This window comes from Tachysurus fulvidraco, chromosome 9 (assembly GCF_022655615.1).
Source record: "Tachysurus fulvidraco isolate hzauxx_2018 chromosome 9, HZAU_PFXX_2.0, whole genome shotgun sequence".
Lineage (NCBI taxonomy): Eukaryota > Metazoa > Chordata > Actinopteri > Siluriformes > Bagridae > Tachysurus > Tachysurus fulvidraco.
In genome coordinates this window covers 15,189,397-15,212,964 of record NC_062526.1, presented here as the reverse complement: position 1 = coordinate 15,212,964, position 23,568 = coordinate 15,189,397, and the positions used below count along the sequence as shown (strand labels likewise).

General features: G+C 37.5%; 1 protein-coding gene across 2 annotated transcripts in view; it reads right to left on the bottom strand.

The window, feature by feature from the left end:
• trpm3 (transient receptor potential cation channel, subfamily M, member 3) overlaps positions 1-23,568 on the bottom strand; it is a 134,677-nt gene that overhangs the window by 87,648 nt on the left and 23,461 nt on the right. The window contains exon 1 of one of the 2 annotated variants that reach the window (XM_027141654.2): positions 16,885-17,473. The exons of the other annotated variant lie outside the window; for it this stretch is intronic. Within the exon in view, the coding sequence (XP_026997455.1) occupies positions 16,885-17,001 (117 nt within the window). The 5' untranslated portion in view covers positions 17,002-17,473. Of the gene's footprint in view, positions 1-16,884; positions 17,474-23,568 lie in introns of those variants that run through there. 2 annotated transcript variants of the gene reach the window in all.

Sequence of the window (23,568 nt, the reverse complement as noted above, 5' to 3'; positions counted from 1 at the left end):
ACACATGGGTGGGTTCGGGAGCATGCAGGAGATCGGACGGCGGTTTCGTTATTAAGCGTGATGGAATAGAAGCATTGATGTCAAACACTATGACCTTTTGTTAGACGGGAAAAAAAGTTGGCATGACATACTTTGTTTTTTTATTGATTATTTATCCTTTTGGTGAATACAGAGTTTGAACAAGTTTAGAGTTAGAAAACAAGTTTTGTCAGTATTGAGAAAAATGGAAGTGCGGATTATTATAATTATTATAATTAATTATTATAATTATTCCACACCAGACTTATTTCTAGGTGGTGGTGAGGGGCATGAACCCACCATGTTTGGCTCTAATTGTTAAATTTTTAATTTTTTTTTTCTTCACCTGCCAAGATTTCCTCAGTAGCACCCCTCATTACTTTCTACTCAGGAACAGGAATAAGAATAACCAAGAAAATTAATTTATATAGCCTGAACCCAATGAGCTGTGAATATTAGAAAGAGGGTTTCTGCTTTTCGTTTTCAAAAAGATCCCCAACACACAATAATGACAGCAAGAATGAGCTTAATTATTTACCTGTTACTCCCCGGAACACATTAAACAGAGTCACACTGCTCATATAGTATCGTGCAGTCAAGTTATGAAGATGATTTACAAACAGGCAACACTAATAAGTAAATAAATTTGAATTAATTTATTAGTGTCCGACTTTCCATGCCGCATTTTCTTTCTTTATTTTGTGATGTGGACTGACGTAGCTTTTACAGCGCAAACCTGTCATCCAAATTATGAATTTGAGCCATTGTATTACAATAATAATAAAAATCTTTAAAAAAAAGGGGTAGATTGCAGGCAGTCGTTTCCACTAGAGCAGTAATAATGTTCACTTCTTGACACAAACACAAAAGATGCTGAAACGTTGCTCCCTGCTTTTATCACTGTTTTCTATGATTATTCCTCCCCAGGTAGAAACTATACAGCAGTTTCAGCATATAAAAGCTGCACCCATCTGTTCACATCACTCCTTTTCTCTCTAAGCTAGCAGGTTTCACCCCCAAATCCAATATGAATACCTTTTCATGACAAAATAAAGTCTTACATAGTCTTGCTCCATCCATCTCCTGAACCCACCCATCTGTACAACCCTGTACTTACTGACTAAAATACTGCCTGTAGCACCTGAACAACCCTTTCCCATTAGTTTCACTGGAGTTAACTGAATAATTCATAATATATACTGAATATCATGTTCTCTCTTTGTGTCTGTGTGGGCTTCCTCTGGGTTTCCCAAAAAATGGTGCCATTAGGCAGAGTGAGTATATTAAATTGCCCCTAGGTGTGAATGAGCAAGTGTGTTCTGTATGTGTGTGTACAGTATGTGTGAGAGAGTTTGTGTGCATCTTAGTGCTTCTTCAAACATTTATTTCCATCTCAGGTAAAGCATTTATACTGTAGTACAGTATAGTCAGTATAGTTGCAGCCAGTATAAAGCAGTTAGTGAGTGAGTAAATGACTGATTATTGACTGACTGTCTGACTAACTGAATTGATTTTATATTAATAACTAATGGCTCCTGCTGTCTTACATCAGCCTCATTCTGAATTTTTTAAAATGCAAGAAAAGCTTCTCCTTTGTATCAAAAACACAACAAAATCCATAGTCGTGTACCAGATACAATTCATCTGACTGATCTGTAACATTTTTTTAATGTTTTTAGTATTTTTACTCGAGCTATAGTCAAAAACACCGCTGCCAATTCCAAGACCAAGATTAGCTAAAATTGAGTCAGGATTTAAGACAAGTCTTTTGGGGGTTGAGGATTAGTCAAAATGGAGTCCAAATGAAAGCGATGCTGAAAACCACCCACGTTTAGCCTGATTTTGAACAAGAAGGAAATACAACTTTGCGCATGCTAAAAGAAAAGCTGCTGTAAAGTCGCAAAAGAAACGTGTCAAGATGAACTAACTCTAAATATATAGTAATACAAAATTGAGAAACCTACATAATATAAAGCAATTTTTTTTGTATGTGTATGTGTTATTACATACAGTTAGAACATACAGCCTTTAAAGAAGAGAGAGCATGAGGGCTGCTGCCATGTGCACACAGAGGAGCATCTGCAAGTGTGGTCATTAAAAATGTGTGCTAGTTGCTGGGATGTGCACTTTGACTGCTTGGGAATTGCGCCTTGGGAGCAAAAGGAAGCATGTTCATCTTGGTGCTCTCTCATTTTCTCTTGCTTCACTGCTCCATGCAACATCCCGCGCTTCCTTCTCTTGATGTTTTCATTTTCACAGTTTGCAATCTGCATTGCTTTGATTACCCTCATTAATCGAGATCCAGGTCGCTGTCACTTCCTGTTGTCTGTTCATTAGTGTAACAGTATGCACTAGGTTTGTGTCACATCACAGCATCATCATATGGGTGGCAAGAGTATGACTAAATCAGCACTGTGTAAGACCAACTTCAGTATTTATATATTCCTACTTTTAATATACATTGCTGAAATTCAGACGATTGAAGAGCACGCAAGTAAAAACTCCCTGATGTTGGGCAGATATTAAGCCTGGGATTGTATTTGCGCCCCAGATTAATTATCCATAAATCTGTGGGATTGCTTAAGAGGTTAATTACTTTCATGTCACTTTTAAAATTGTATTGTGGGAGGTTTCATCTGGATAGATTTAGGGGGAAAATTAAACCAAATTAGCGTCAGAGAAATTAGCGTTTCTTATATACCATAAACATCTGAGGCAGACTTTAAAGAGCATGTTGTCTCATGACGTAGCCAAGACAACTAAATATGCAAATTTTTTTACAATCCCAACAGATCTATTAGGCTAAATAGACTAAAGTAATTGCATAACTGTTGGAGCGAATATTCTCACCAGAAATACAAACATTAAGTCAATATAATTGCAAGTAATCAGCAATTCTACACAAATGGCCTATACCTTTACTGAGTTTTTTTTTCTCTCTCATTAATCATTACATTTATTTTCTTTTTTTTTATCTTCACATTATCTTTTGTGTTAATTATGTATCGTAGTTTTATTTCATTATTAAGTCTAAGGAAGAAACAAATGCAAAACAGCCTGTCCAAAGAACCATTACAGTAAGTGTTCAAAGATCTACAAACCTTAAGGTTCTTTGGATGTCCTTCTTGGGAAAAATATTTAGGGGTACAAATGGATTTTTACAAGATTAAAAGCCCTTATCTATCTTCAGAACCATAAACATCACCCAATAAATTTAAAAACATTCTTCAAATTGCTTTGGCTGCAGCACTCTGGGGAAACCCTGAAGGCAGTATGGACAACCGGACAACTGAGTGTTTCATACCATACAGAGGTCCGGATAGAAGAGGGCTAAACCCTTTATCCTAAGAACCACTGAAGAGCCTTTGAAGGTTCTACCCTTCCTGACCTTCTTTAAATCTACAATCTTCAAAGGTTTTGATTTGCACCTCTGCAGGAAGGTTGTATGAAGCATACTAAAACATAATGCTTCCCTATCATTAAGGCTTGTATGTACAGTATGTCTAAGGACCCAACCAATAACTGTTCCTTTGCAAACAGCTTATTTAATTCTACAACCAAAGGGTCTTTGGTTGACTTTCTGATTAAAGCATATGTGGAGAACTCTATAATCGAATGCTTTCCTATCATGCAGGGGTCCGATTAGAACTTTCTTAAAGGCTTAAAAAACATTATTATCCAAAGAACTACAGAAGAAACTTTGAAGCTTCTTCAAATCTACAACCAGAAGCTCATATAGCTGACACTCTGAGGAAACCTTTAAAGGTTGTAAGGGTAATCTGATGAAGAGAGTGCTGCCCTAGGTTTCAGGGTAGATCTTTTTTAGAGAGCTAAGAACTCAATTTATTAAATGTTTTTTGTTTCCTCAGACTGCAAAGATTCTTTGGTTGAATCTCTGGAGGAATCAACATTGTTTGAAGCAACTGTGTTTCCTTGTCAGACTATGTTTCAAGTAGATCTAAGAATCCATAAATAATCCATTGAAGAACCCTTGAAGGTTCTTGTTTTGAAGAATGCAGACTTCCTGGTTATGTTTCCTATCTCCAGGTTTTATGTTTCCTGCCCTGTCAGTGGTCCCAAGGCATATTTTGTCGCAATTGTACTCGCTGAAAAACTGAAAGGGTTCCTCAAGGGTTTTTGGCTGCTTTTCAAGCAAATCTACTTTGCATACATACATGGAAAAAAGAATATGTAGGCTTCTACATAGACCATTTAAACTCAAAAACTAAAAATAATAATAATAAATTACTAGTGGGCTTGAATGATTTAATAAGAAACATGGACCATACACTCAGGTTTGAACCTTGGCTCCTATGAGCTGTGAGACAGTAACACGACCTGCTTGCACCACTGTGCTGCACCGATTAGATTGAATACAAGATAAAAAACGTATGTCCTTTCAGTGTGTGTGTTTCAACCACGGCTGTGGATCTTGATCATGATTCAAGGATCAAGCGCCATAAAGAAATGACCACCTGATTTGTACATGAAGCACCTTCTGTTATGAATTCTGCCAAGTAGAGAGTATTTATAGATATAAATGACTTTTAAAAAATTAATACTACACACTGCTTGCTCCCCTGTCTCTCCTCATCTCATCCTCCCTCCTCTCTTACTTCTTATCTCTGAACACTTTCCTGTCCTCCATCAGCCTCTGCAGCACGTGACTAGTCAAGCCAAACGGCAGCACCATTGTGTGTGTGTAACTGTGAGAGTGTGTGTGTGTGAGAGAGTGTGAGTGAGTCTGACAGGGAGCAGTGCATTAGGTTCCAGCAGTGAGGGAGGATTAGTTGAAGAGACATTGTGCCAAAGACCTAGGGCTCGCTACTGCACTGTGACACACACCCTAACGCCAACAAGCATAATGCCCGACTGCAGATACTAAATTAACCTTGCAGTAACTGAACAAGCAGCAACAGTGCACTAAATCTCTGCATTGTGTTTACACTGTAAATGAAGGTGTTCTGTCCAGTGCCTAGAGTTTATTTAATATCACTGCAGAGAACTTTCTTGAAATGTGAAATTCTGCAATAAAATACTTAGGAAGAGTTCATTTTTTTTTTTCTCCACGAATAATAATGTGACCCATAATTTTGTCTCACCTTGTGTAAATTCTTAAAATAATACAGAACACATTTAGACATTTGTTATACCATATAGTATATAATATATTTGTTATAACATATAGTTATATTTAATGCTGTCAAACGTCTTCAATTACACTCCTTCCCTAGACTGCTTTAATTTTTTTATTAGAAAGATTAAAAAAATACTGCTTGTTTTCTCTCTCTCTCTCTCTCTCTCTCTCTCTCTCTCTCTCTCTCTCTCTCTCTCTCTCTCTCTCTCTCTCTCTCTGTGTGTGTGTGTGTGTGTGTGCGCGCACATTTGTGCTTGTGTACTCATCTGTAAACATGTGCATGTATGAAATATTTGAATGCTCCAGGGCAGACTGAGATAACATCTCTCACTCCACGTTGTGAGCGATGGCTGCTAAACCTGGCTGTTTATTGCTCAGGGACATCATGCCTGCATACAATCAGAAGGGGTGTGTTTATGGAGGACGTACTGACTGATTAAATAGTCTGCAGTTTGTGTAGATCTTTTGATTCAGCATGAGATTAACCCTAGCTTCACCAATATGTTCTTAGCATCCTTATGTTGGGATTAAAAATGTCAAAGGAAAAAAAAAACTGGAACGATTGGCTGAATTTCTTTAATGAATTTGCTAAATAAACTCTTACTGGGTTTATATTGCAGTGATACAATCATGTTTGTTTATCACTGTTAGAATTGCTTATATTGTGATGAAATATTGTTATAAGGCAAGTAAGTTTGCAAACAAATCAGTCAAGGATTTCCTGATACATAACTAGAATTCAAAAGGACCCCAGCAACAGTGGGCAGAACTGGCCACTGCAAATACGGTGAGCATACACTGTGATACGACTCACTGATAAATTCTCCCTGCAAAATGACTGCAAATACGCTCACTGTAAAATGGCTTACTGTGAAACAATGCTGTGCAACACTGCAAAAAAGATTTCCCACATCTCAATCTGATTGAACATCTGTGAGATGCTCTGGACCACACAACTTTGTAAGTGCCTGCTGCTAGCATCTTGGAGGTTGTGAAAACCTTTAGAGGTTGTGTTTAAATATGCCTCGACGAGTCAGAGCTGTTTTGGCTGCTGGGTGTATAGTTCAGTGGTTGGATTTTCCCTCAGGCAAGGAACAAACTTTCAGAAATGAAATGTATCGATTTCCAAAAGACAAATAGTGGAACACATGTTTTTAAATACTAGTGTAATACTTGTGTGAAATATTACACACTTAAAGGTGATACTGTTGCACAAAGGGAGCCCCAAACAAGGTAAACTAGCTACGTGCTTAACTCACCCAGCTATACAGTGTACAGTACAACAATAAATTCCCCTTCCTTCTTGGCAACGAACCATGCTGAGTATACTTCAGACGGCATTCAACAGCTCCATATTCACACAGATAATACAGTTTTATGATACAGTTTTAGAAAATATTTTCTCTCCTGCAATTCCTCTAACAAAATAATTTTCCATCTGAGGTCTGAACACTGAGTGCAGTATCAAATCCTTACTGTGCAATTAACTTGCCTCAGAACACAATCTAGTGTTTGTAATTATAAAAGAAATTAAGACAGGTAAATATCTGGGATGTGAGAGATGTTTTGCCTCACAGCTGGTACTGAGAAATCTGGTATCAGTATATCATCAATAATTAAAAAAAAAAAACGTGGCCCGTAATTAAAATGTGACAGCTGTCAGATGACAACATTCATACCAGAAAGATAATTAGACTGGGAATTGTCTCTGTGGCCTCCATCACCTTTAGTTATGGTAGCAGAGATCATTTCATTGGCTTGTTAGTTTGGGTTGTGTTTAAAATGGATGGATGAGTTTGGGTGGAGAGAAAATAATGGACAGATTTTGGAAGTATGCTGATATCCATGGCAGGTACAGAGCCAACAGGTAAGTAGGTGTGTGTGTGTGTGTGTGTGTGTGTGTGTGTGTGTGTGTGTGTGTGTGTGTGTGTGTGTGTGTGTGTGTGTGTGTGTGTGTGTGTGTGTGTGTGTGTGTGTGTGTGTGTGTGTGTATACAGCTAAGGCAGATGACAAGTGCACACACATACAGTACACACACCACTCAAATCTTGAGAAAGATCTTGATGTATATTTCTTATATATATATATATAATATATGTATATTTCAGTGGTGCTGTGTATTGTGTGTGTGTGTCTTTAGTGTATGTGTATGAAGTTTCACATGTAAGATGTTTCCTCAAGCAGCAAAGAATGAGCTCCTAGCCTGTAGCCCTGATTTCCAGATGCCTGCATCAGCTTGACGCATTGCACAGGTCCATTCCAGCATAAAACAAATCAAGCAAACACAAGTAGTGGATTTTGTTGTGCTTTCAGTCAGGTCTTGTGGAAAAATCAAATACAACATACTGCACTTTAAATACGTTTTAAAAGATTTCCTGCATAGTGTCACTACATTGATCAGATTTGGTTTTAAAATTCATGCTAAATGTCAAATTTGGAATGAAACTAGAACTGGTGTAAGCAGCATCGAGGGCTAGATGGGTAAATAGTTGGATAGATGTATAAATGGATAGGTGGATGAATGGGTGCAAAGTATGATGGATCTTTGGATGAAAGGGTGGGTGGACCAATGAAGGTGAATATTTCGATGGAAAGATCACTGGATGGGTGGATGCAATCGATGGATGAATGGATTGACCAATGGAAGAGTGGATGGGTGGTTGTATAGGTAAATGGATGAAGAGATGGATGGGGAGAGAAATTGGGATTTTTGGATGGATGAAACATTGGCTGAATAGGTAGTTGTATAGATGGATGAATATATTTATTTTATGAATATACAGTATATGGATGGATGGATGGATGGATGGATGGATGGATGGATGGATGGATGGATGGATGGATGGATGGATGGATGGTTGGATGGATGGACAGGTGATTTGGGATGAATGATTAAAGAAGTGTATAAATGGGTGGAGGATTAGATGGATTTTTGAATGGATTTGTAAGTGGATATAATGTTTGTTGATTGGTGGACAGATGAATAGATAATATAAATGGGTGTATGTATGTATGTATGTATATATATATATATATGTGTGTGTGTGTGTGTGTGTGTGTGTGTGTGTGTGTGTGTGTGTGTGTGTGTGTGTGTGTGTGTGTGTGTGTGTGTATGAATGGATATATAGATGAAAATGCTTTGGAAATGTTTTAGCATCAGATTGGGAATAAAAGTTGTTGCTAGATCAATGATCAGGGATTTAAGTGTAGAATGTTTTGGCATGGAACAAAGAATGGCTAGGGAAGAGCTGTAGGTACGTAGGTGGCAGTGAGACGCCTGCCTGCCTGAATGAAAGTCTTCCATTTGTTTACACACACACACACACACACACACACACACACACACACACACACACACACACACACACACACACACACACACACACACACACACAGCTCTGAGTCCAGCTCCCTGTGTAGTTATCCATGCTCACACATCCCATTTACCCTCAGCACACAAGTCATGCAATATTTAAAGGCTATGAACAGGAACACCGCATATCCACACACACACACACACACACACACACACACACACACACACACACACACACACACACACACACACACACACTTGTCAGAGCATGGATAACTCATCTCTGATGGATCCATTCCACTGCCCCAGACACTGAGACTACAAAATGAAGTAAAAACAATGAAGGCTGGAGAGAGACGAGGGAGAAAAAGTGGGATTTCCTCCATCCATGAAAACCCTGCTGAGAGTCTGAGACATGGAAATTCAGCATAAAGCAGAGCATGTATGAAGTAGAGACTTCAAAGAGTTTAAGCGCATGAGGAGGAGTTCATTTCAAATCCTCCATTAAACATCTTGAATGAGAGGATGGGAAATTGTCCATTAAAAATAAAGCTGATAGGGGAGAGATTTTTCTCCAAATTAGTAGTTTTGCAATCTTAACAGGAATCGATAAAGAAGATAGGACAGCCTGCCTTTCATTTCCTTATTTCATGCTCTTACTGCGCAATAAAATCAGACACACTTGTTTACCCTAAAAAGCAATGTGGAAATAGAATTAGTCACACTGCATATCCTCGTTCTTTTACGAGTCCTGAATGGGGATGGGACGAGACGTGGGGTGTTGTTCATGCTTGTTAGATGCATCTTTAAAGAAGATTTGCGCTTCGTAGTCAAAAATCTAGTATAAATCTGTGGACTAAAAAGGACAGAGGACACTAGGACAAAATTACAGAGTCAAGCTTTGCTGTGGGAAGATTTTTGTAACCCAGCAGTGACCAAGCCCCTGATTCAACAAGGCTACATTTAAAATGATTCAACAAGGCTACATTTAAAATGCCAAATCATAATTTTTTACCAATGTCTGATCCATAGAGGAGTACAACCTAACCGCAGAAATGCTACATAAACCATGCTACCATGTCCGTGGACATTTTTGGGTCATAGAGATCAGGGATCAAGGATACATTCAGTAATGGCTCCAATGGCAAAGTACAGGTAAAATACACAGAACTAAAGATCACAATAACCACAATGGAAACAACAAGAGAATCACATCATCCTTCCAGCATTTTTTTAGCAGGGGGCTATGTAAACATGAACATCTGATAAGGCTGACGTCTTGCATATGTGCAAACAGATGGGACCAAAAAAGAAATCAGATCTGTGCCAAAATATCAGCACCACACATCAAGGCATTGATGTAAACCCAACCTCAAAAGCCAAATTATAATAGCAGCCCACTATTTGCTTCCTATGTCACATGCTTGTTTGGAAAAATGTTTTGATTTTGTAATAAAGGGAAACTTTTCCTACCGCATGCAAAATAAATTTTACGTTGGCTAAATGTTACCTAAATTGCTGGGTGCTAGACTGTCTAATTGGTCCTAGACCATGTTTCAACTAATTTCGAGATAAGGTGACTTTAATGACTGAAGACTTGAAATGAAAGATTCCAAGCTGTGGTGTTTAACAGTATTAAGCAATTTGTTTATGGCCAGAAATAAAACAATGCAGTGGCTACTTTTGTCTTATATCAATCTAGCAGTGGCAATTTTACTTAAAGCTTTGTGTTTACATTATTTCTTTTGCAACAAATGAATGTACAAAATGAAGAATGCATTTTTGAGTATTATTGTGTTGTCTGTTACAACAAATGGTCTGCAATTGGTATTATGGTTCCTTCCCCCCATTGTTAGGAGGGATAATGAGAATTCGAAGATTAATAATGGTGATTTGGTCGATTGAGTCAAAAACCGTTACTCATTGCGAGAAAATAAAATGTGTGTTTCTCCTAGAAAATGTCCTCTGTGCTCAAGATCTGAAATGAAGCAATAAACCTGAATGCTACAGTAACACGTTTGTTTTTGGACGTGATGCAAATATTTTGTAGCTGAATGAGGTTAATGCTTCTTTCTATATACATTGATCTTCAAATCTCTAAAATAATTCATCAAAAGGCCTTTAGATCTTTACTATTCAAACACCACTGATCAAAGATGTCGCACCAGACCGTCTTCAGAATGTCTCGCAGGACCATATTATGATTTCTTCATTGACGATAGAAGAAAGGAAGTTGTTATCTGGAATTTTTCAGTCATTTTTTAATTTCTGATGAAGCGACAGGCATGTTTGTTATGCATCAATAACAAATTAAATACAGAAATCCAAAACCATACAAGTAGAACCTACAATACCTGCATTTCTAATCATGTAGCTTATTTTAACTCTTCTGATTATATTTGTAATAACACAGCTTCTACATAATAATAATAGCTTGTGTAAAATTTATATTGTTATACACTTGCAGACCGGTGACACTAGACTGGTAATACATGCATTACAACTAATATTTCAGTTTATTATTTGAAACAATTAAGACTTTTTTGTAGGAATGTTTTTATTTTTGCTTGTCTTTGTGCTTATTTCAATAGAACATTATTTCTGAAAAGAAGCAAACCTATCTACAATTTTAAGCTTGAATTGAAGATTTCAAGTCTTCTTTAGAGCATTCGAGTCTTCTTTCAAGCCTCATTTCAAAGTCTATATATTATTTAGACTAAAAGCCTCAACTGAATGGACACCCTGTAGTATAAAATCTAAAATAAGATATTGCATCAAAACCTTTACCAAGATATCCTTGCTGCCTTATCTGCTTTCGCACTAGCATTGAGTTTGTTTGTTTTTACTCCCCCTACATGCTGTTTCTTATGATTGGGATATGGTGTCTTTCCCACTAACATGTTTTCTGGTATCCAGCAAGCAGAGCTTATGAAGGCTTCTTCTAAGACTGTGTATTTTCAAACATGCTACAGGACAGTTGACCGCTTACAGTCTCTAGATGCAGGCTTGTCTTGCTCTTATTGTCAGTGGAAATAGCACAGTTGTCCTTCCCAACAGAAAGCAAAGCCAATTATATGTGCTGTTGGACTCCCAGGCCACAGCTAGCTGTGACATGGTTGGGATTCAAACTTGAGAATCGTCAATCATAGGGTTAATGCTTATACTGTTGTAGTACTTGGGAATTTATCTTGATAACCCATGTATATACCTGTCTGTAGGCGTGTTTCATACACAATAATTGGAGGCTTCACATGGGACTTTTTTAAGAACATCCAGGGCTGTCATTTGTGTAGCTGAAGTGTTGGAAGCCAATTGCTCCAAATGGCTTTTCTTGTTTCTTGAAACGAACACACTCGAGGGGTTAAACTGATTTAGAGTTAAAAGTAACATTCTTTAAAATTTCACAATAAAGTCAAAGTAATACATCTGACTTTTGGTATCTGTAACTGGCCTATTCATATGACTACAGTGGCTTGTTTAAATATTCAACGCCCTTGAATCTTTTCACATTTTCTATGGTTACAACTTGGAATTGAAATGGACTTAACTGAGAATGTACTGTATGTAACAATATCGAAGTTATATATCAGGGTTTAATAAGAGAAGCAACCAAGAAGCCAACAGAAATTCATAAAATGAAGCTACCAATACCATGCTTTAACATTAGGATGGTGTAGGGTTGATGAGCAGTGTTAAGTTTCCACCAATTTAATTGTTTGTTTCTGTGTTTAGTTAGACCATAGGTGAGAAAAATAGTACATTAGAAGAATCAGAATCTTGGATATCTGTGCGTCTAGTAGTATATAATTCCGTAACTGAATAATCTGTATTTATCCTCTGTTTCAGAAGGAATATATTATACTAACTACAGTATAGGGCCAACACCATCAGAACGAGGGGAAGTGGCTGATGTTTTAGCGTCTCAAGACATTTTCCTCAGCTCTTCATTTGATTTGAGAGCTAATTGATAATTTAAATAAATGAGAAGCCATCAGACAGCAGACTTAATTATTCATCAGGATAGAAGTTAAATAGTGCTCTGCTAAAGGGAAAAATGAACATTTAAAAAAAAGTGAACAAGAAAAATGAACAAGTGCTTTAGAGAAAGTGACTGTCAACTCCAATTGTCTCTAGAGCAATTAGAAAAAATACCATTTTCTGTGCTATTAGCTAAGGCTTAGAATAAATAAGCATTTTAATATAGTATGTTTATGGTGTCAAATATAGACTCAGACAGAGAGGGAGAGGGAAATAGAAGTGGGTTCTTGTGTAGTGGTTTGTGTTCTGTTATCTTTCTTGTTAAACTGCATGAGAACAAAAACTCACTGAATGAATTAAACACGAAAACAAACATGTCTCCAAGTTCCTCTGATGGAGAAAATTCCAAAATATTGCATAAGGAGTCTTATGTGACAAGCTGAAATCTGTCAAAATGGATAAAGTTTGCTTTTGGTCTAAAGTGTTGCTAAAAGTTTGGATCAGTTGACCATTACTGTAGGGTGGTCCAGTAAGCAGCTGGAAATGAAGATTTTTTTTATTTTTATTTTTTCCAATACAAGTTTGCTGTAATGCAGTTTTCCTCACAGTGGTTCCATATAAAAATTTCAACTGACAGACAATACACCTCCAGACAACCAAGAAGATATGTATTACTTGACAGAGTAAAGTAAGTAAAGTTGGATTAAACTGTTACCATAGAAACGAAATGTTAGAAGGAGTGCATTAATGCTGTATAAACCTGCTATTCCTATCTGTGCTACAGTTAGAGCTGCTCTCATGAATAATAAATCAACCTTCAGACCCATCAGATTCAATATTTCCATAGTCTTGTGGTATTTCCATAGTCTTAAAAAGGTATACATGAATAGGAAACGGTGCTACTTTCTTTGTAGAATAATGCAGCTGGTTGTGGGATCTATGGTTTTTAAAATGAAATGCTACAACTGCTTTACTGAGATTTGTAGTTAAATTAGAAACATCAACACTGTGTAACAGAGATGAAGCCCTTACCCATTCCCAGTGCTTTATGTCTTGACTGGCCAAGTGCTTTTCCAACTTACAGAAGGCTTTAAATGAGGTTGTTTACGTTAAACCTCTGAAAAACAGGGATAAATTATAACAAGACAATTTGTAGTTTCCACGGTCAATGATTTTACTTTGATAAGGAAAGTGACCACTATTCCCCTCTGCTTGTGTCTCCACCCACACACAATCAAACTCAGATTAGTAGATTTGAGGAGCAGATTTTTTCCAATTTGAGGATTACAGACAGTTACCAAAATTAAGTTTAAGTGTTTCTCTCTCTTTTTAGTTTTCCCCATTTTCTCTGTGCTACTATCTGTTAAATACATAGACTTTAGGAACCAAGAACACTCGTCCATCCATCCATCTACAGTATCCACCCACACTTCCATGTGTAAATGCCTAGAAAATACCTTTCACCCACTCATCCATCCATCCATTCACAAACCCACCCACCTATACATCCATACTCATCCACTCACCCCATCACCCACTAATCTCACCATCCATCCATCCATCCATCCATCCATCCATCCATCCATCCATCCATCCATCCATCCATCCACACATTTACTGTATGCCTTCATTGATTTTCCTAACCAAATTGGTTAGATAGCTTTTCCCAAATTCCATTTACCACTGTCTTTTTGTGTGTCTCTTATCCTCTTGTTCAACATCTGTGATTCTCCTTTCTGCCATTTCTATCATTCAAATTCTCTTAAACTTTCTGATGATATCATATTCTTGATATGATATTCTTTTTCTGTCACATTGTCTTTCCTGTTTTCACTCTGTGGATCCTGGCACCATTCAGGTATGTGCTTGTATATCATTCATCTTAATTATCACTGAAGTGACAGACTTATCTAAACCATAACGATTTGGGCTAATGCTACTGCGATAGCACACCGCTCATGCTGTCAATTATATCATAGATATAGAATATGATGCAAAGCTTCATGTAAACTGGTGTAGCACACAACACACACACACACACACACACATCATTAAAAAACAAAAAAGGTTTCTGTGGTATTGGTGCTAAAAGAGTAAGACTTTCAGATCGTACATTGTACAGATTGACCATTGACTCTGGGAGTCGAGGTACCACTTTTGACCTTGCTTTCATATGCAGACAATCTAATTCTTCCCACCTTTGAAGTAAGCCATGATCTATTTGATAAGTCTGCATGGTATCCAGATATTGAGCCAGAACTGAAGATCCAAGGTGATAAATTTAAGATGTGGTACTTGAGACAGGTTTTGCTGCTTTGCTGAAATGCATCCTGGGTTAAGAGTATTTGCTCTTGTTGGCAGACCCTCAGTACAGCTGATTTATCGCAAGTGATGCCTCATTAATAATGGAGGATGCAGTAAATTAGATTAGACTGGGCCTTGATGGTCACTTTCACCCAGGTCTTTAACTTTAATTTCCTCACTTGTGTCTTCATTACTGTTTAATTAGCTACTGAAGGTGTGAGGGAACACTGTGCTGGTCATATAACCTTTTGTCTCTTCATTTGGTGAATCTGTTTTTATTTGGATACTGCTACTTGTTTAGGATGCAACTCACGTTATGTTTATATCAAACAGTTCTTGGGTCATTGGGATCAATCAGTAGTCATCTAAAAGTCCAAACCTATTAATACTTTTCCCATCACCACCTGCTAATCACATAAGAATTCATTACCCATCACCCTGAATGTCAATGTCCCATCCTGTCTAATTGATAATTGGACAACTGTAGTGGCACAGTGTTTAAGGACCTTCATCTTTACGTCAGGCAAACAGGACACCAGATACCCCAGTCCTACAGTGAAAGTCTTACAGGGTTTGGTTCCTTGAGCAAGGCCACTTGACCCCATCCCTAGAACTCCATAGTTTGACCCAGGTTTTTTTATGTGTGAAGGCAAAAAAATTACATTTACACTTTTGGGGAAAAAGGTTCCTTGAACAGGTTAGGGTTTTGACTCCAAAGTATGTTGAAAGTCCTGTGTGTCAAGTGTCAACATTGTCTACATCAAAGTTTGGTCTGCTTCAAGCCTAGAATCAGATTAATGACTGTGTGAAGTTTCCCACGTTTTTTCTGTATCCTTGTGGGTTTGCTCTGTGTTCATTTTTGTTTTCTTTTACCTACCCAAAACATGGTGGTACTGTAGCTGGACTTATTTTAACTTGAACTGAATCAAATGATAACTGGAGTGTGTTGTTTCACCCAAAATAAGCAGTGATACCTTTCATGTAGCCATCATTAATGTATTGAAATATAGTTATGAAAAGGTTGAAATTCGTGAAACTGAAAGACGTCAACATTTTTCATTCACCCTACAAACAAAGATACTGATAAAACTCTGATACACCAATGATATTTCTGTCCTCTTCCACTGGTCTTCATCCACCTTGCAGCCACATGAATGGTACTCTAAAACACCCCCACCGCCCGCCCCACCACCGCCATATGCAATCTCCAGAATCATCTTCTCTCGCCTTCTGACGCATGACCTGCATCATGGCTGTTATTTTCAATTTTCTCACACTCATCCCTCAAGGGGAATGACAATCACGTCTCCAGTCAGGAGCAGAAAAGTAACCATGCACATGGTCCAGAAACACAAACAAAACCATTACTTCATTTGATTCTGTAAATCTGGAACCTGGAATAATAATATCTTGTTTCTGATGATTGTGGTGTAAGTTTTTTTCTGTATGTGTGTGTTGCTGCTGCAGTGTGCGAAGACAAAAATAGGCATGTGTGTGTTGGAATGCACAGATTGTTTCAGGCAGGTTAGCAAATCTGACAGAATTTAAAAACACTCTTAATGTATGTATATATCTGAGCATATATGATTGTTCCATTATGAGAAAACTGTGCAGCCAATACTCCTCCTACTACTATGAATTTTAATAATAATAGTAATAATAATACATGCTTCCTTCCACTTGCTCATTTTGCCTTTGCCTGGACATTTTTCACTCTGAGAGAAACCCAGTTTCCACTCCTATCTATGCATTAGGGGGCATTCTGGCAGGTCTCAAAGATGCTGAATTACTTTTAGCATGCTCGAAAAAAGGAAGAAGGAAAAATATAGAGCATCCTGAGTCAGAAAGCCTTTCTCTCTTCTCTACCAGTTTCATTTTTCTCAAAGTTTTGTTACAGTCACAGAGCCCCAGTTACGCACATGAACATCATGGGAGTGCAACAATAAAACACAATGTTATTTCCAAACTACACAACCTTAATCACCACCAGTAAACTGCCAGTTAGGAGTTATGAGAATCATGCAACAACTTTCCAAAGAGTACAAAATGGGGTTAATAAACTAGCAGCATAATAGTAATCATAAATCAACCAATAAGCAGCTTTGTTTTCCTTCCTGAAGCTTGCGCATACCTTCAGCAGGCGTACAGAAGGCAGAAAGGCAGCATGACACAGTTTTCGGATGGTCCAGTTGAGCGGGCGCGGAGCATCCAGCTGGCCGTTCCCGGCATCCGGAAAAGGGCCCCACATTGCTCCGGCCAAATCCTGATAATCCCACTCGGCTCAGGGAGCATGACCCTCCCTCGGTCCAAAGATGGAAAGATCCGTAACAAGCGCAGGATCTAGATCGAGTATCAGATCCTGGAGAAGCGAAGGATCCCAGAGGAGTATCTTGACTCCAGAGCTGAACAGAAGCATGCGTGGTGTTTTTTCTTTTTCCAAGAGAACAGACACGAAAAGGAGAAGAGCCAGTAGAGGAAAAAGAGAGCGGAGGAGAAAGAATGGAAAGGGAGGGAGGAATTGTGAAGGAGAATGAGGAGAATCAGGGGAGCAGCTGTAATGTAGAGCAGCAGCAGAGCGCTCTTTCCATGAACAGTGTGTGAGAGGAAGGGAAGAGAGATGGAGAAGAGGAGGGAGAGTGTGAGAGGGAGAGAGAGAGAAGGAGAGAGAGCGAGCAAAAGCATGAAGAAGAAGGTGGTTATAAAAAAATGTACAAAAGGAGAAACTCTATTAATTTCTTTTGTGATAAGAATAATGAAAAGCATAATCGTCTTTTCCACTCATACATGGCAGTGTTTCAAATCCCCCTCTTCTCCCACTCTCTTTATCTCATCAGAGACCTTTTCCTACCTCCATGCCTTTGAGGTCACAGATAAAAGGATGAGACCTGCCTGTTTTCACAATCCCACACCCCTACACCCACACCTTCTCTTTATTTCTCCCCAATTCTCTCGCTCTTTCTGTCGCTCTTTGATCCCACTCACTTCTGTCTCTGATCTGACCGAACTCCTGACTGAGTGGACGCATGGTCCAAAAGTCTGAGTGAGCTACCTTCATTAACTTAAACAGTCTTCAAGAGAGATTCTGTAATTCTTGGATCCCCGTGTACCTCCTAAATATGAACTTTTATTTGTAATACTTTTTTAATATATAATTTATTTATTTATTCTCTATTCAAATAAAGATTTTTATTTATTTATTTGTTTGTTTGTTTGTTTCATTAAGATATTATATATATATATATATATATATATATATATATATATATATATATATATATATATATATATATATATATAATATCTTAATATAATATATATATATATAAAGGTAAGTAACAAATCATTTAAAGCAGGACATTCTAATGATCTGCTTTATTTTGAAAGTAATTAACTTACAGTTTATGATTCTGAATTTGTGTATTAAAGTTTAACTTGCCCAGATGACCTCATCATAAAAAAAAGATAAGAAACAAAATTACTTGTGGTGGTCTAATGTAAGAACAGAAAATTCTATGTTCGTGATTAACGTGTTCATGTTTGTGATAAACGTGTTCTTTAACAAGGTAGAGTTGTGTTTTGATGTGTATAGTTTTTACACTTTATGATGGATGACTCACAGAAGGAGACGTTTTAAGCTTGAGGTGTTAGAGATCCGTAATTGTAAACCTAACACCAGAGGGACGCAAAAAGCGACGACTCTACAGACAGTGAAGTCTCTTTATAACAGCAGTAGATTCCTCAATTAAAGCAATTTAGGCACGTCATGTCAGGATATGTATGTTGAACATTCACTTCTCTCTGAAAGCCATTAAAACACCTCCATCAACTGGAGGAACAAACCCAGCACTCGAAAGTAGTCTATAGTTCAGATGCTGCTATTTTAAAATAACTAGACACAAAAATATGCAGTTGTTCTCTGCTTCAGGTGCAAAATAATGTGGTTTTGAGTTCATGGTGCTAGTCAAAAATGGTGACAAGAAATGCTAGTGTACAGGGAAAAAACACCACTTCATATTGCTAAGTCTTATTAACAATCAAGAATTGATCGTTATTGGTTAAGCATTAAAAAGAGAATATTGTCGCTATGCAGTTAGTTGCTTAAAAAGAAGAATTTACGGAGTTAGAGCTTCAGGAATTGTGTTGCCTTCCAAGGAAGGACTTTAAGGAAACGACACCGCATGATCCAGTCTAAATGTCAATATTATGGTAAAATAAATTTCTTTACTGTACGGTGGAACAAGAAGACACAGGTTAGTGGTATGTGAATAAGAGATCAGGATTGATTTTAAATTCCATGAAACATTTCAGCAAACAGGTAAAGCAACCTTGGTGTTAGAATAACTGAATAAAGTTTTGTTCAGAGCGCGCTCGGCCTTTCACACCCTGCTGTATCTTTTCCATCTCTTCTCATTCCTCTCCACCTACACTCACACACACACACAGTTTATCTTTTTCAAACATATGCTGCATTGCTGTTCTCTGAAAATAAGTGCCAGCAGACAGGGTACCGAAAAACAGCCTCCACCTGCGCGATATTTCATCGAAAGCAACAATTCTCTGCAGCCATGACTGGTTTCACAAACACACTGTATGTTCTATTCTTTCTTTTCTAAAGAGCGCCAGGAGAAGTGATCCCTCAGGTGACCCAAAGCAGCACGAAATAATAAGGACAGCCGGAAAAGCGCAAAGTGTGTAGAGATGCCGGGGGAAAGGAAGAGGATCGAGCTCAAGTATAAGACAGAATGAAGAGACTGAGGAAAGCTTTTCCATGGTACAAAGGTTGGATTCAGTGTGAAATAATTACTTGTCATGTTGAGCGAAGTGACGGACTGCAGCTGGGAGGTGTGAATTAGAGTGTGGGGCAGCCTAAGGGACACTGAATAAGATCATTAAAGCAGCGAAAGGCATGCCATGGTTCTGAGTGATGGTTCATATGGTTGCTGTGGTTCTTACTGTTGAATCTTGCTCTTTAAAGTGTGTGTCTACAAAAAGTAGGTAGTTTACTAATAAATGAATGTGTATAAAGCAAATAACAATAAAAATGTGTTTAAAGACTTGGATGTACAGTACAGCAAAAATGCACAAAATGTCTGAGATTCTACAAAGCAAAATGAAGGACTAACACCTTACAGGTGAAGACAATCGGACAACAAATTTACGGTAACAAAAAAAAAAACGGTAACAAATTAACAGTTGAATGTTTTACCTGAATTGGCTCTTGGTCATCTTAAGGGCATGGCTTATGTAAATGAGGTGATTATGAGATCAAACTGGGGTGGGGTATATGTAAATGATATGTATGAATGAGAATGCACTGTGAGTTACACTGTGTTGAAAATTTATGTAGTATATAATATTATATAATATGAATTCAATCATTTCCACTCTTGTATTCTTTGTAATGCGAGGGAGAAAATTCCTACATGAATCATTTTATCATATTAAACAGAATTGTGCATAAATCCTTTGGTGGGGAAAAAAAAGACTTACATACTTATCCTTGTACTGAAACTGACACTTTTTTTTTAAAGGTCGTGAACAGACATTTGGGTCAGAATGAACTGGATGTTTGAAATGTTATTAAAATATAACAGATTTCTAACAGACTAGTTTATTTTTCATTTGACCTCCACACAAACTTCTTCCTGTGTCAATAATTAGTAATAAGCAGCAACCCAATGTCACAATATGACCTGAGTTATAAAAAAAATTTATTTTGCTGAAATTTAGGAAGGGATTTTACATTATCATTTTGTGACAGATTTTGAGTTGAGCTTTTAATGCTGAATACTGAACATTACATTTGGCATTTTGGTTGTTATCAACCAATCGGGGGTTATGTAAGCCACAATTTCGATACTTAGCATTTTATGAATTTATTAGGCTTCAACATTTTTAAGAATCACCTACTGTATGCCACTAGTCAAAATTTTGCTCACAATTCATTTTACTTCATTTTATTTGTGTTTCTCAATGATGTAAAAAACAGCTTTACAGAAAACTTGATATAGAATTCGATCGCTAACGAGCAAACCGAAGGTGACAGTGCAGAGATGCCATCTTAAACTGACTGCTTAATCTAATCAGGAAAACCTGCCAGGTTGATATCCAAATCTGTCTGAAACTGTGGCTGCGTTGAAACAAATAGAACAATACTTCAGGGCTTTTTGTTGTTGTTGTTGTTAAAGCTACACTGAGGAGAAAATAATTAAGAAGTCTGGGAATAAAACACGATGATGTGTTGCCCTGACAAGCCTATAATTAATTTGTTAATTTTCCTACTCCACACTTCACACAGCAGCTCAGAGAAACTCCCAAATCATCAGAAAATGAAAATGAAAACAGTACAACCAAAGACCCAGTTTTCTCAGAATGACCTCCTTTTTGCCATCCATCCATCCGTTCATACTTACAGCTGCAAATTCTAACAAACCTCATGTTTCTGACTGGTTTACGGTTACCTCCTCATGTCTGTAGGTTGATAGATTTAAAACACATATACACATTATAAGTCTACAAACTGTATTTGTCTGAACAAGCAAAAACCGCTTGTCTCATTATCTCCTGAAACCAAGCAAGTTAGAATTAGATGGTTCACCATTTGGCAGAAGTCTTCCACTCTATTCTCACTGTATAAATTAAGATTCCTTATGATGACTCCTAAGACCTGATGTCTGCTGTGATGGACATTATACTTTAGACCAACGTTACAGATTATGGCCCGTTCAGTAACCTGGTATTTTTTTCAAATTATGAAAACATCCATATTTATTGGTTTACACAGAAAAGAAGTGTGATGTACTAATAAATGAATGCATAAATAGAGTCTGAAAAGGTTAAAAGAGAAGTATAAAGAAAAGGAGAGTTACTTTATTCACTGCTGATGCTGTGAGCAGCCATACTGAGTTGGCGTCACGTGCTGAACTCGGGGTTAAAGAAACCTCCTCTGCATTCTGAGTAGGAATTTAGTAGGAGGGGGTGTTTTCTTTTTTTTTTCTTCTGTAGTTAAAGGTCAGAAATACAAAGTTTGTAAGTTAAACTTAAGTTTTAGATAAAAGCAGCTTCAATACAGAACTGCAGCCTAAGAGCAATTTGAGAATAAACATGTCCAAGCATCGTGCTCATGGATCATAGCGCTCATGGAAGCCTTTCTCATTCATTCATTTTTGTTTTTTTATGCAAGGACAAATAATGGATGTAATTTAATTACTGCCTGGAATTGCACATGTTCGATTTTACAACCAGAGTCTTAATCAGATTAATGACAAAAGGCGCCGTAAGCCAGCGTCAACACGGGGCTTTGTTGAAGCTGCTGAAGCAGCGCATTGTCGTGTTTGTTGTATTGATTGGCTGATGTATGAAGGGAGCTGTAAGCGTACACATGATTGTATGACTGTACACAAGTGTGAGCAAACTGGCCATAGACTCTCAGTGTAAGCGTGTGCATACAAAAAAGGTTTTTTCATAACGTACCTTCGACGTACGCTGCTAAAATCGAATACGTTCTTCGAATATTTTCACTTGACACTGCTTCCTGGCTCGGTGGTAAAATATATGGAGTATATATTAATATTTGAGTTCATTACAATAAAAATCTGTTAACATATTCAACCAGTGTTGGGGGAAAAATAAAGGCACATTTTGGTTAGAAGACTGAAAAGAAAAATGTCAGAGAAAACGAATATAATATTTTTTATTTTTATTTATTTTGTTTATCGTCATTTTAACATATTCTTAGTAAAAATGTTCTATTTAATATTGCTTGTGAAAATAATGTAATTAATATAAATTATTAGCAGTTTTTTTTTATAATTATGCCTAACAATATATGAACAGCTGGTGATGTTTTCAGGGTTTGTTTGTTGTTGTTTTTTTTGTTTGTTTGTTTGTTTGTTTGTTTGTTTTTATCTATATAACTCCATCTTCATGCACATAGGTGGTTATTTAATCGTCCACATTGAAGCCCTCTATTTGTCCTTGAGCTTTCTAATGAAATGCCTCTGACGGCTCACTCACTCAGTTCAATACCTCTATATTGATCTGAAATTCCACGTTTCTTTTCTCATTGCAGGGAGATAGTGGAGGAGCACTGAACACTTCAGTGCCTTACACGAGAAAGCAAGAATGTCTGGGAAGGCATCATACACATCTATATAAAATATATCAAAAATGTTTTTTATTGTTGTCTAAAAGTAGAGAATCAATATCATGAGAGGCAAAAAAAAGAGAGACTACAGTTCAGATCAGCGAATGGTAAATTGGCATCAGGTCGACATTTGCACATCATGCCAAGATAAAAATCTCTCAAGAAATTAAACCATAAGCTACCCTGTAGACTCTGCATGATACCAGCTGTGGCACAGGCACATCCGTATTCATTAGAAGCTCTATGGATCTCTTAAGTTTGCTCATTACAGAGGCAGAGCGGCTGTCATTGAGATGGATGCGTTAGGCACTGATGACATGCACCCTTTGTGCTCTTTGTGTGGTTTGGGTCTAAAATCTTGATACAATTGTAGTATGTTCAAATGATCAAATTGCATGTGAGATGATGAAGCAGCTGTAGGATCCAAGGTTCCTACAAGTTACTGTAGGCAGATGTTTCCTCAAGTTCTGCTACCTGCATGGGCTACTACAGAGCCTTGAGGTGAATGTTGGGTGTAATAGCTCATTAAATTGCCAACAGAGAGAGAGGAGAGTGTGTGTGTGTGTGTGTGTGTGTGTGTGTGTGTGTGTGTGTGTGTGTGTGTGTGTGTGTGTGTGTGTGTGTGTGTGTGTGTGTGTGTGTGTGTGTGTGTGTGTGTGTGTGTTTCTA